Below are 14382 nucleotides of genomic sequence, written 5' to 3' on the forward strand. Positions count from 1 at the left end.
GGCTCATAGGTTGGGGAATCTGATGCACTGTGGAAAGTGTCCTGCACTGATGGCTGCATCCAAAAGTTGTAAGAGTCAAAAGTGCCAAACCTGTTTTAGGCTCTACAGATTGTAGGAAAGCTCGGGTAGGTGGGCTACATGCATGACAACAAGACAAAAAAAAAAAAAAAAGTATTTGGTGCCACCAAAGCCACCAGGCCAAAGGCAAATTGTTTATGCCTGTGGCTGTAATAGTGACAGCTGATGTTTGAGATTGCAGGTGTTCACACAAGGTAAAATGGTCCAGCTGGGGAGCTGTTGCCTCAAGGCTCCCTTTTATAGCTCCTTCAAAAGATTTCAAAGTCTTCATGCTGAAGGTGTTTTTTTTTCAGTCCCCTGAAGGAGACCACCTGCTGCTGTGAAGACCAAACTCCTAATTTAAGTACTTATCCCTGAATGGTGTTATTTCTCCAAAGGCTTCTGCCACACTGGAAGTCAGTGTTTTCTGTAACAACTCACACTTAAAACCAGATGGATAAGTGGGATCACATCCTGATACCATGGCAGCCAGGAAGATGATCACTTTTTAAACTTATTTTGGGAAAGGTCTTCTTTTAGCGATATCTATTTTCAAAAAAAATTTGGTTGGTTTTCATTTGGAATAAATGGCATGAGGTTTTTTGGTTGGTTGTTTTTTTTGTTGTTGTTGTTGTTTTCATAGATCCTTAGGTGTTATATCTTGTCAGATGTAGTGTAATTGGGTCTACTCAGCATCCTGAAGGCTCTAATGTTCTTTCTTACTTTGGAAAAAAAAAAATTTAAATACTTCTAATATTCTCTAATACATAAACAGAACTCAAGAGGCTGTTGTTTTCAAAATAAATAAATAAATAAATAAAATAAAGAATAAGAAGAAAGAAAAAATTATATATATAATATAAATGGTTTATACATCATAATCTATGTTTTTCCTGTACTTGCTGATCTTAAAAGCATGTTTCATAGAGGACTGAAGCAAAATATTAGGCCCATCAAAGAAAACAGAAAAAAACTTTTGTCTTCATGAAGTGTTGGATAAGGCCCTAAGAGTTTCTAATCCTGTGGCACTGCTTGCATTTTCCTTTATTCCTCCTGGTTTCTCTCTTCTGTGAGGTCTCCACAGAGAGAGTGATATATATTCTTTATATTATTGTATTTGCTAGTAATAACTATTGCACCTTAAAAAATATAAGGTGGTCACCAGAGAGAATGTAAGGAAAGTAAAGTTTGAACCTATTTATGTTCACAATTATAGTCTTAATTTTTAAATACTTGTAACTTTTTTTCTTTTCTTTTCTTTTTTTTCCTCCAGTCCTATCTTCTAAATCTCAAAAACTTAATTACTTCCCTACAGAGTCTCTGAAAGGAAAAAATCCCAAGAATCCAGAGGGGTCAAAGGAAAAAGGTAAGTGAAGTTAAGAATTTCAGAACTGAATATCGGAATGGCTATTCAATGCTCGAAAAAGGTCTTAAGTAGCAAGGATATGCAAAGATGGAACACCAGACCCATTCAGGTTCAGGTTCATGTTTGACTTGCTTTATCCTTGTTATTGTTTTTGACATTTGTGCTGTATAAACCCCCAATCAGGTTGATAGTAACTACCTGGGCTTCTTTTAAATTGACATATTTGAATTTGCTTCCTGGGGAATTTATTGGCAACCTCACTTAATAACAAAACAGACACCTACATCTCTAATCTTTCCAGATGCAGGAGGTTGGCTTTCTAGCTGTGTACACAGAGTTCACAGATTGTTTGACACTGTTTGACACTGTTTGACAGTGTCTGTTTGGAGAAAACCGTAATTGTTGCATAGTGACATGTATTGAACACTAAAACAGTTCTAGGATTTGTGGGCACTGTCTACTTTCTGGAGAGTACATAAACAGCTCAAACATTTCAAGCAAGCAGCAAAACCTAGCAGAGGTTCAGATAGTGTCAAAGATCCATTTTCTTGGAAGTTGGACGTATTCCATGCAGTTAATGTCTGGCAAAGTGTGTAGTATTGAATAGAGATACACAAAATAATGCACATCTGGGAATAATTTAGTATTTCTTCTGAATTCTTCAGTGTAACAAAGTCAAGGCACCATGTGGAGATTAAGGAATTCTCCTCTGTGTCACACTTGTCAGTCCCTGGGTCTCACCTGGACACCACAAAAAGAACATAGTTTTTTCTTTATTTGTTGTTTAGCCAACTACTGGATTTTCTTTTGTCCTTGGTTTTCCCTTGTCACATGCAGGAAAATGAGAATGAGAATTTCAATATTTTTCTCATCTCCTTTAATCCTTTGGCATATGCTGCAGAAAAGAACTAAAAATACAGTTAAGTTCTTGGACTATGCATTGTGATATATGTGACTGTACATTCTGAGGACACGCACTGCTCTTATTTTACACCCAGCTTGCCTGTGATCGTAAAAGGCTATATATATGCAGGAACTGAAATTCTGTTCACAAACAGTACCCATTATGGCCTCTTTTATATTAAAAGAATAACAGAGTTCTGAATGAGTAACTGGTCCTTTTGTCATTCCTGAATAAAGAAAGCTCCCACTTACCTTTATCAGCAGCCTCTGGCATTCAAGTCCAGCATTCCTAATATTTTAATTATATCATTGTAGATTGAATTTTTGAGTTCAGCAAAAGAAAAATCCATTGATGCCAACTGCCCTATAGAATTTCTTTCCGCTTTGTAAGTTAACTATTCTTCATTGCCTACTTAAAAGACAGCTAAATAGTTTCCTCCAAATGCAAATAAACTAATGACATATTGAAGGCTTATTATTTTACATATCCAAGTCTACAAGCATGAATGAATGACCTTGTTGTTTTGTCCTGTTCTTTATTTCCATGCTGTTAAATCCATTTAATTATCTCATCTTTTTTACTTTCTACATATCAAATTGTCTGACTTGCTTTCTTTTCAAGTGTCATCTTATTTCTCTAACCTGACTTGTGATAAATGTTAAATGCTTCTTTCTAGAGACTGGTAAAAGAAAAGATGTGAGGCCTCCGGCAGTCTTAAAGGAAAAGGGTAACTTCTTATCATTATATGGTTAAGAACTAACCAGTTGTGTTCATGAAGGAGTCTGTTGATATTAATATATTTCGCAGTTTCAGTATATTTTGAATTACAGGTTTTTGGTGAAAAGGAACTAAACCTATCTTGCTCACATTTAGTAAATCACATATCAAAATGAGCAGCGTCTTACACAATTCAGAAATAAAATAATACCATTTACTATTGTGTTCTTTAACTATTGTCTGACATGCATAGCCAATATTGCGACAGGAATTCTAGTCTATTCTGAGTGAATTAGTAACAGAGCTGTTCATTAAATTCATGATAGACTTAAATGATAGGCTTCACAGGAATGGTTTGAAATGCAGTCTTTGCCGCTAATTCTGTGGGAATTATTTCAGGTTTGCTTTCAAATCTTAATTTGAGTCTTTTATTGAAGTAAACAAGTTCCAGTTCCTAACATCTATCTCTTTCACACTTTTTGCTTGATGAGGTGTTTTGCATGTTTGTTATAGTATAGATGGGCATAGTGTATATTCCTAATACTAACTTTCTGCTTCAATTTTTGTGTTTGATATCTTTTTCAGACTCCTCAAAGGGAAAAGAAATGAAGCTTTCAACTACAACTAAGGAGAAAGGTAACAATCACAAGTTGAGCTGGGCCTTAGCATAAGACTTATTTGACAAAATTGTGCAAATATTCCCAAATGAAATCTTGTAGTTGTTTTTTGGTGTTTGTTTTTTTTTTTTCATTTATCTATGTCATTCTAAAATGATTTTTAAATGGCATCATTTGCTACTGTGATTTTTTTTTATTAGTGTGATAAATGAGAGATACGTTCAAGGCTATGTAAGTCCTAACAACAGTACTGTTAGGCCCCCAATGTTATATGGGCTTATTTTCCTCTTTCTTACTTTTTTCCCTTATTCTTTTTATTTGAATTTATCGTTTCAGACTGTATTTCACTTTTCTTCTACAACACATTATTTTATTGTGGTTTGCTCTCTCTTACACTGAAATATCAGCACTAGCCATCAAATAAAGATCAATTACAATATAAAGTATGTGACCTAAGTACTAGGCATTTTTAGACAGTGATAAAAATGTAATTACAATTAAACAAATATTTTCAGGTTTATTTATTCATATCAACTAAATTCAAACCAGATTTAGTTTTACTTTACACTATTTGAATATTGATTAAATATCACTTGCTTATTAAAAAGCAGTTTTCCAGTTTAAATGTGAAAATAGTTTAACATGGATAAGAGCATGTAATAATGTGCTAACTAATAACACCCAATTGAACCATAGGAATAAAAGTCAGTCTTAAAAAACATTCATTTGGTTTTGAAAGCTACTTCAGTTAATTTAATATTATTTCCTATCTTTAGATTTTACCTAACAATCACTAGAAATATATATGAGGCAATATTTTCTCTGAAAAAGTTATGAAAGTTATGAAAGACATCACTTGCAAGTACAGCTATTTCACATTGTGCACGTAGGTAATATATAGCAGCACAGCAGAAATCAGCTATTACTTTGTGCAGTATTATCATTCTAAAGCAACATAAAGGCTTAAGTGCTACAAAAGTGCTTAAATATTCTGGAACTCTTTGAAGCACACAAAGTGGATGAACCTGGATTGTCAGTCCAAGGTCAAATTAAAATAAGGATGTATTATTTTACCATTTCCTTTAGCTTACTATATTCAACAGTGAGTACTGAAGCATGTTTTTATTTGGTGTATTATTGTTTTAATACAGCTTGGCTTTTATATTTTGAGCTTCAGGAAAGCAAGGCCTGTAGGCTTCCTACTACGTTCTTGCAAACATATCTGGGAAACATAGGTAGGTTAATGAAGAGTTAAACTTTGATTAGACCCTAAAGTGTTTGAATACTGAGCTTCTTATTGAGTTTCTCATCTAATTTTTGTCTCCAACTCTCCAAAAATATTTCCAGTTTAAAGACTGGATAAGTGATAAGAAAAGTAAAATATTATTTATTTAAAAAGAACTAGTAATATAAAGAAGTAATGCATATCTGTAAGAGTTTTCTAGCTGTGCTGCTAACAAATTAGCTTCAGTGAAGTGCCAAAAACCCACCCAACTGTACAAAAAAAAAAAAAAGCATTCAAAAAGGACCTAATTAACTCAGTTTGATCAGCCATTAAAACAACTGGTGAGTAACAGCTCTTTCAAAGTTCCAAAAGTGAGTTCTTTCAAGAAAGAGAATGTTTATTCAAACATCGTTGAACTTCACTGACTGCATTTGAAGTGGTTTATGCTCAGTATCTTTGAGAATGAAACTCATTACCAAGAATTGATTAACTCCATTACCTTTTTTTTTTTTAATATAACTCCTCTTCACATAGTAGTTCATAGGACACAGAAAATTTTCTTTGTACAGTAACAGTAGAAAATAGGAGTAACATTTCCAGTGAACTTGCATATCAAACAGGATTTTTCCATGTGGGTTAACTTTTTTATTTATTTATTTTTATTTTTATTAGATTGAAACACTGTAAAGGACATTTAAAAAAAAAATCTCACATGGTAATGTCATCTTAGAGTCTTATAGTTTACTACATGTCTAGACAGAATAGCCAAGATATAAATGTTTTGTGCAGAATACTCTGATTTTAATTCCACTGCAGTACAAAGTCACATTAGAGACACCTGGGGTTATTCTGATAAAGAACAATGGTTTAGATTAAGTCTGAAATAGAAGTCTTTTATATATATATATATATGTATATAAAATAGCAGCAGAATATTTATATGAGTGAAGCCAGTTCAGTTCAGTGTGGATTAAAAGCATTGATTCTACACAGACTTTGTCAGCTTCTCAAGTGAGATGAGCACTACAGGCTTTAGTTTTCTCTATCAGCTAGCATGGGTCCTTGCATGCAGGTGTCCTTGATGCCTTGCACAGCTCACTGAGAATAACTGATATCTCACAGCAGTCTGAATTCCCCTTTGACTTTAACTTGCTCTGTAAGAACATAACATATTTGAATTAGATACTGCCAGACACATCAGGACAACTGCCCTCTTTTTAAGTCTTGTGTGTCAGGTCTGTAAAGTGGCTGATCTGAGCAGGAGTGCAGACCCTTCAGTCCCTCAGAGCAAGAGTTCCACAGAAAAATTTAACCTGACTGGGAGAAACTCAGGTTGTATACATGTGTATAGTGAAGCAACCTTGCTGTCTATAATAGGATTCTGTCATTTTCCAGTCACCAAAATTCATGACACAGCAAATCTTATACACACTCAGTTTGAAGAGTGTTCAGCTCAGTGGCTCCAGGTTCTTAAAAGCTGCTTCTGTCTTTTCTGTTACATGTGACAGATCTTCACAAGCCTTTTCTTAGCTTCTGGGATTCACATGAGTGCAGCACTTCCAAAAGCAAATACAACCAACTCAGTGACACTGAATATGTATGACAATATATTGACATTTTGTCAGAAGAGTGTAACCCCAATGCACAAAGTGGCTTTAAGCATCCATATGGGGTGCTGTGACTCATTAAATCTCTCTTTCTTAACAATGATAAGTGACATGTCACATAGATCAGACAGACAGTTTGAGGAAAGCCTTTGCAGGGAAAAATGCTCCAGAAAATGTGTGTCCATTGCACTGTAAAGAAGTGACCAAGTCACCTTTATGAGCACCAGTAGGTTTTTTAGACATCTGAGAGTACACAAGAAGCTTCTTCAATGGACATCTCAGTTTAAACTCGCCAACCAAAACACACCTTGAGAAGCAGCAATGGTTGCATAGGACTTCCCACTTACAGCGAGCTGTTAAACCCAGTGCAAACTACGTTAGCAGCAGTGGCCACAGCATTACCCTCCTTGTTAAGATAAATACATTACTGAAAAGTGAAACCTGAATTCACACAAACTGAAGATAGAATTAGAGTAGAAAATCCTGAATAATAGAAAACCTAAATATAAGGTATATATATTAGGTGTACAAAAATTGAAATAAGAGCCTGCTCAAGTGGCCCATCCATTACGGGGCCTCATTGCTGAGCATTGCTGATTAGAAATTCTTAAGAAAACATCAGACACTAAGATAACAACAGATTTATAAATACCAAGACTGAGACATGCTCGGAGGTTGAAAATTCTTATTGTGAGTTAGCACTTTTCTGACAAAAAAAAAATATCTTCAATAGACATTATAAAAGAGAAAAAGAACATCAATTTAATGGCATTATATGAATATATGCCATTTTGTAAAAAGAAGGAGCTAAAATTTTAATTCCAAAACCAGTTCATATAAATTAAAGATGAGGCAAGTTTTATTAAAAACTATTAATGTAACTTTCTCACTATGGTTTGATACTTTTTTTTTGTTTGTTTATAGGCAAATATTCAAACTGAAAAAGAAGTAGGATGTGCAGAAATATACTTTTCATGTATATATATGTATAGTATAGTAGTCAAAACAGCTTCATAAATGAAAATGTGCCTACTGATACTTAGGGTATTTCCTGGAGATAGAGATTTTGACACACTGGAACACACAATTCTCCATAATAATACTCTTAAAAGTCCTTTGAATGCATATGTATAACTTTTTATTCATACATGCTTATACAATAAAACACAATTCTTGTTGCGTAACATTATTAATTACACATAACATTTGAAATAAAAAAATGAGGATTCTCTCTGCCCAGAACTGTATACTTCTCAACAGGTTACAGAGTCAGGATCCTTCTGCCCATCTCTGGGCCCAAAAGCATTGTGTTATTTTCTGCACCGATCCAGAGAAAAACTGCCCCTCTCCAAAAATGCTTTTTACTCCGGGTGCTCCCTCTGAAAGGTGAGAAAAGAGGCAAGAAATTTGCATCCCCTTATGCTGCAGGAAGACAAGATCCCCCACTCCTTGCCCTTTTACTATGCTTCTGAAGGGAGATTTGTGAAGCGTGCTTGAACCTAAAAGGTATCAAGCATCATAGACCCAGACAGGCATGCAAGAAGCCAAGCTCCTGCTGGTAGTTGGTATTTTCCTTTTGTTAGCTGTCAATGAGAGGTGGGACCAGACTCCACATACAGTCCAAGGGACTCACTTAGGAATGCAGTCACTTCTACTGCTTCTACCCAGTGACTCAACAGGGGGGAGAGGGAGGAAGAGTGCTGATAGTCCATAAAAATACTCTGAATCACTAACCAGGGTGGTTTTACCTTTTGAGCAATATTTTCTACACGTTAAAAAAAAACTCCATGTTTCCCCCCAAGGTGGAATGAGTTTTAACCAAAGAACCTATGAGCCCTAAGGCTGAAGAATTCTCATGGGTAGCTGGGTAGCCCAGGCTTTTCCCAATGACAAAATTGCACCACCAAGACCTCTATCACTGCCATGCAGTTTCTCTATGCTCAAAATGAATCCTGAGATGGGGCTTAACCCCTGCTATTGCCTGTGCCCCTCCCTGCCTGGGGCACAAACACTGCCACAAATGCTCATGAGACCACTAAATGCTCTGTAGACCACTAAAGCTGTCCACTGTAAGCCCCAAAGCAACAAGATCCAAGTGATCCAAAACTAAAAATGTCCATGAGATCTGTTCATTTTACACTGATGTGCCAGCTCCCTGGAATAAGAACAATTTTTGGAGAAAAGTGGTCCAAGCTGAAGCAGAACTTGCACACTTGTGTTGCTTTCAGTCTAGGCAATGTGCTTGTATATTGTCATTAAGGTATTGCGGATAATGAAGAAAAAAATACCGTTAACTTTTTTTGGAGGTTATTTAGTGAATGAATTTTTTCTTTTTAGGTCTGACAGCAAGGTTTTGCAAATCAGGACAAAAGGGATAGTCAGGTTACGCAGGGGACTTCAACCACAACATCTTCCTTGCCCACTAGTAATAAAATGTATGAAGATACATTAAATAAGTTATTTCACCAAACCTGTTCATAAAAAACCTAGACCAGAGGAGGAAAAGGGCAGGAAAGGTGTTATCATTCTAAACACAGATGCTCCGGACAATTTAAAGGCTAAATTGTCCTTTTCGTCACTCATTATACTGGTTCTTTTAACTATGGTTTCTTAACATGAATAAAATTTCTCTTGACACGAATAAAAGCAATTCTGAACTCAGAAAGACAGGCAGAGAGAGATAAAATATCTGTTAGGAAGACCTGAGAGAGAAAGATTGCTTTATGTGGTTCTTAAATATTTTAAAACAGTACTTTCTTCTCAAGCTATGACCAGATGGACAATTTATGGTGAGATGGGCAAAGACAATATCAACTAGTGAATGCAAGCTGCTTTGCAGAAGCTGCCTACGTGAGGGTGTTTTCACTTCAGCATAACAGCATGCAATGAACAGTTATCGCAGAGTAACTGACACAGGGAATGAATCTGCATTTTATCTTGTCTTACCGTCTATGCTGTCTCATGTGTCTATAACCAAAAAAAGTAAGAACTTAGTCAGAACTTCTGCCAGTTTCAGATAAATCAAGTACTGTCTCAAGGTGGATCGAGCTAAATAAGATATTTTGAAGTACTCTAGGGTTATTCAGAGATATAAAAATCAGTTAGAAAAATGGTGAAATCATAATTAAAGTTAGAACAAAAATAAATATCAGGAAAATCATGTCACAGATTCTACTGCATGGTTTCTGCAAAGTGAATGATGTCTTAGCAGTAAATGTTTCAAACACCCTAATAAAGTAATAAGCACGGCCTTTATTGGGTGGTTTAAATAAGCCTTTGGAAAGTGCCAGTATAGGAATTATTGCAGAAACTTAATAGTTGCTGCCTAACCAGGACATTACTGGAAAAAAAAAATCAATATCTGATTAAGAAACAGAAAGCAATTGATTCATTTTCATCTTACAGCCTATTTGTAAAATAATTGCATATGATCACATGCCTGGACACATGTTATATTACTTAATTAACAGGAGAAGATAGAAATAATAATGTAGTGAAATTTTCAGATAGCATAAGATTAGCTAAAGAGTTCATGATCAGAAGGGGCTGTGATACATTGAATTTAGCAGGTGAATGGACAGTGTGATGGGGGGGAGGGGAAATAGTGTCACTAATAATATGTAATATAGACTAGAAGGAAAACAATAAAGAAGAGTATGTCTCCAGATTAACTATGTGTTGTGGTTTAACCCAGCAGGCAGCTCAGCACCACACAGCTGTTTGTTCACACATCACTCCTCACCTCCAGTGGCATGGGGGAGAGAATCAGGGAGGAAAAAAAAGTAAACACTTGTGGGTTGAGAAAAAAAAAACAGTTTAATAGGACAGAAAAGGAAGAGAAATAATAATAATAATGATAATAGTAATAATAATAATGTGTACAAAACAAGTGATGCACAATGTAATTGCTCACCGCCTGCTGACCGGTGCCCAACCCATCCCTGATCAGTGGTCCCTGCCCCCCATCCCAGCCAGCCAGCCACCCTGTATTAAATGTTCAGCATGATACCACATGGTGTGGGACATCCCTTTGGCCAGCTTGGGTCAGCTGTGCTGGTTCTGTCCCCTCTCAGCTTCTTGTGCACCCCCAGCCTCCTCACTGGCAGGGTGGTTAGTATGATAAACTGGAAAGTCCTTAATTTAGTGTAAGCACTGCTCTGCAACAATTAAATAAGTGTGTTATCAACATTATTCTCATCCAAAACACAGCACCATACCAGTTACTATGAGGAAAATTAACTTTATTCTAGCCAAAACCAGGACACTTTTAATTCTGGAAAAGACCCTAAGTTTTACTGCAGACAAATCAGCGAAGAACATTCCTCCATATGCAGAGGAATTAGGAAATTTAGTTATAAAGCATAAAAGATGTATCTTGTCTGGAGTGTCATATGCAAAACTCTGACATGATAATGTGACACTGGAGTGAGCTAAGAAAAAGAAACAAAAGTCTCATAGAAAGAGAAATAGGGAAGATTCAGAGTACCTTCAAGATTAATTAGTATGATCATGATAAGAAGACTGTAAATCACAAATCTAAGTCAAGGGCTCTTCAAAAACACCTCAGAGGAACTAGATAGTTATATGGAAATGTAGTTTTCATAGCTTAGTTTTTCATAATTAATTATTGTAAATTTAGAATGGGAGTTAAATTTCATGCCTCAGGATGGAAACCAATTTCTTTCAATAGAAAATTACAGGAGAATTTAAGAAATCACTTACTTGACAGTATTCAGGCTAAATATCTGTTCCTGGCTACTGCTGGGTTATCAAGGTACAAGGACCAGACTACTGTTTAGTAGGAAATGGTGTTTTCAAGAGTTCAAAAAGTGTTTCTCTTTGCTGAACAGCTCAGAAAAAAGCCCCTCTGAATCATCAGTGTCTGTGAGATTAAAGGACTGCTGGTGATTCGGATTCACATTTCTCATGCAAGTTAAATGCAATACATCCATCCTGAACATGAAATGATTTTTCGTTTCTGGGATATCTGTTATTATGAATTCATGATCCCTGAAAATGAGATGTTTACCACTGATAAACATATTTTTTTGTATGATATCTATATTAACTGGAAATATATGATTCAAATTGAATAGGTTTGAGAAAGTGACTAACTGGATTCACTGTGAATTAAGGTTGTTGTTATCCTATGCTTCGATTACAAAGACGACGAGATCCTGGAAACCTTGTGCCTGTTTTTACTCATTCTAGACATGAAACCTTTTTTTCTGCCACTGCTGGGCACATTCTTGAGATAGCAAAAATTAATTTTATCCTCAAAGGAGACTCAGAGGGAGAGACCTAGAAAAAATCTTTTAAATCTACCTTATTTTTGCCTCAGGTAAAATTAGCATTGCAGTAATTTCAGGTTTAGCCTTTTCTTTTCTTTTGCATACCCAAACACAAAATCCTAACCCCTAAGAGTGTACCTACTCCCTACTTTGACCTCAAGATCTTTGGTTTCTTAGACATGTTCTCCAAAGGAAAGGTAGAGTTCTGCTTCTGCTCATTTGCTTTCCAGCTTGAGTGCCACAGCAGGTCCATTCATACTGACAGACCAGTCCTGGGTACTCTTTTCAGGGGGTTAAGAGCTCTAAATTTGAATTCCTCTGTCTTCTTTAGTCAGCAAATGCTAGCCTAAGGCAGAGGTTCATTACCATTACTCCTAGCACATAAATTTCAAAATAAATTGACATCTGTAGCTACATTTTTAGAAGGTTCAGTCCTGTAAGTGTAGACTGGGGAATGGGTAATACATGGATTTCAAGAAGACTTAGATATGAGCTTGGCTTGGTTGCAACAGGATTGCAGCAATCATCTGCAAACGCAAGTAACTGTCTCCCATTTCAGGCATCTCAGTCCTGTTAATAAAATGATACATTTTTACAATATCCCCTGCAGACACATGCCATGCACAATTGGAATCCCATGTTGAGATTTTGGGGGACTTTGATTTTGTGCCTAGAAATTGAATAGTGCTCACACAGCACAGCTTGCTCTGGGGAACTGATTCCCAGTTGCTTATCCTGGGAGGTATGCAGCAGTTTGCTTCCAGTCTGTGTCCAATCTTCCTTCCCAGATCTTGTAATTCCTCATCTTAGGCAGAAACTTAGAAAAACAAACATGACTTCAGGTGTTTGTTGTTGTTGTTTGGTTTGGTTTGGTTTTGTTTTACTTATTTTATGTATTTGTTTGCAACAACAAGCTTTAATTTAAAATAATAATAATAATATTCTTTAAAACAGATGCTTCATAACTTTCTTCCAGTCTCCCCTTACCAATTCATGCCTTCCCAGCCCAGACTATCTTTCTTGTTTATTTATGCTGTGCCTCTTATGTCCCATTATTAGTGTCTGGAAGGGTCAATGATTTTGTGACTTAAGTGTGAGAATCTAGAAAGCTAGATTTTGCTCTCATTAATAACAGTGCTGTGTGTCTGTGAGGAAACACTTCAAATTTCTAATCATCAGTTTCTTCATCTGCCAAAGAAATCTATTCCTATATTTCATAATATATGTAGGTTTTAAGATACCTACAAGCAAGTCTCATACATAGGTATTTATTTTTACCAATACTACATGTTATTAACTTCAGTTGTGAAAATATAGTATTTTTGTTTCCATTTCAGCTGCGGTGAAAAAGGAAGGGGAGAAGAAAGGTAAATCAATTATTTTACCTTGTCTGAAGTGTCTTTCAGGCTCTGACTGCTGTGAGAAATGTTTCTTTCATTCAGTGATACAATTGCAATGACATACACCACCTCATGTGCTACCATCAGCCAGCTTTATCTACTCCGACTGTGATAACACAGTTGTCATTTCCAGTATTGTTAGCTCCTTTTTACCACAGGCCAACACAGCCCAGTATCAAACACTTCATCGTTCTGATTGGGAAGAAAATGAAAGGCTTTTGTTATGATGTTAAGATTTGTGAAAGAGAACAAAACTTCCAGTGCACCATGCATGCTGACCTGACAACTTGCTCTTTGCAGAATGTGCTTTCTTTACTGCATTTAATTTCCTCTTTTCAGATATGCATGTAACATGAATGTAAGCTTTGCCACTCTTTGTCACTCTTTGGTATTTTAGCAGAGTGTTAGAAAATTTAATCCTGAAACAGAACCTAGAACAGTAATTAAAATGTGTAAAGATAAATATACTGTATTTATCGGACCCTAAATATCAATTTTTATAGCATTGTCTTTCAGAATAAGATTGACTAAGTTGAAACATTTTTTACAATTTTTTTACAATTTTTTTTTTTTTTACAATTTTTTACAATTTATTTAATTTCAATTGAAAAAAATAATGAAATACTAGCATTAAGATGATATTTTCTTTAATATTTGACTTTATTGATTATTTGTTTAATGAGCCTCGTGTTGCACATTAAACTGGCAACAATCCCAGAACTTCTCCATAGATTTCAGATAATTATTTGGGATTTAGCATTGAGTATTTCTGAAGTTTACTGATTTTTTTTTTTGATTTTTTTTTTTATTTTGGGTTCTTTTGTTGTTTCAAAAGGGCTTGAAAATCCTGCGACTCACAGAGTTCAACAATGAGGCCAAGATTAGCTGTCTATTCATAAAGACATTTTAAATCCTTTTTTTTTTTTTTCTTTTATTCCTATACAGAGTCATTAACTGAACTGGAAAAAAAAAAAAGTCTCAACTCTTTTAACAGCTCATGGGTGAAATCTTGGCTGTGTTGATGTTAGCGGCAAAATTCCCATCCACTCCATTGGAGCCAAAATTTCACCTCATGTGTTTAACAGAGTAATAAAATTCATTTTGGTTATCAAAAACAACTGTGCTTAACAGATATCAAGCAGTATATCTTGTCCAAAGATTAATTTGTAGCAACTGAGGCATGAAAGGTAGCTCACGA

General features: G+C 35.5%; 1 protein-coding gene across 3 annotated transcripts in view; it reads left to right on the forward strand.

Moving 5' to 3' along the window:
- The window catches only part of TRDN (triadin), a 243231-nt gene that overhangs the window by 176192 nt on the left and 52657 nt on the right, over positions 1-14382 (forward strand). For all 3 annotated transcript variants that reach the window (XM_080588349.1, XM_080588347.1, XM_080588348.1), the window contains 4 exons: positions 1331-1423; positions 3004-3054; positions 3630-3680; positions 13122-13151. In XM_080588349.1, the coding sequence (XP_080444475.1) occupies positions 1331-1423; positions 3004-3054; positions 3630-3680; positions 13122-13151 (225 nt within the window). The remainder of the gene's footprint in view (positions 1-1330; positions 1424-3003; positions 3055-3629; positions 3681-13121; positions 13152-14382) is intronic.

This window comes from Anser brachyrhynchus (assembly GCF_964034855.1).
Source record: "Anser brachyrhynchus genome assembly, chromosome: 3".
In the NCBI taxonomy this organism is placed as follows: Eukaryota; Metazoa; Chordata; class Aves; order Anseriformes; family Anatidae; genus Anser; species Anser brachyrhynchus.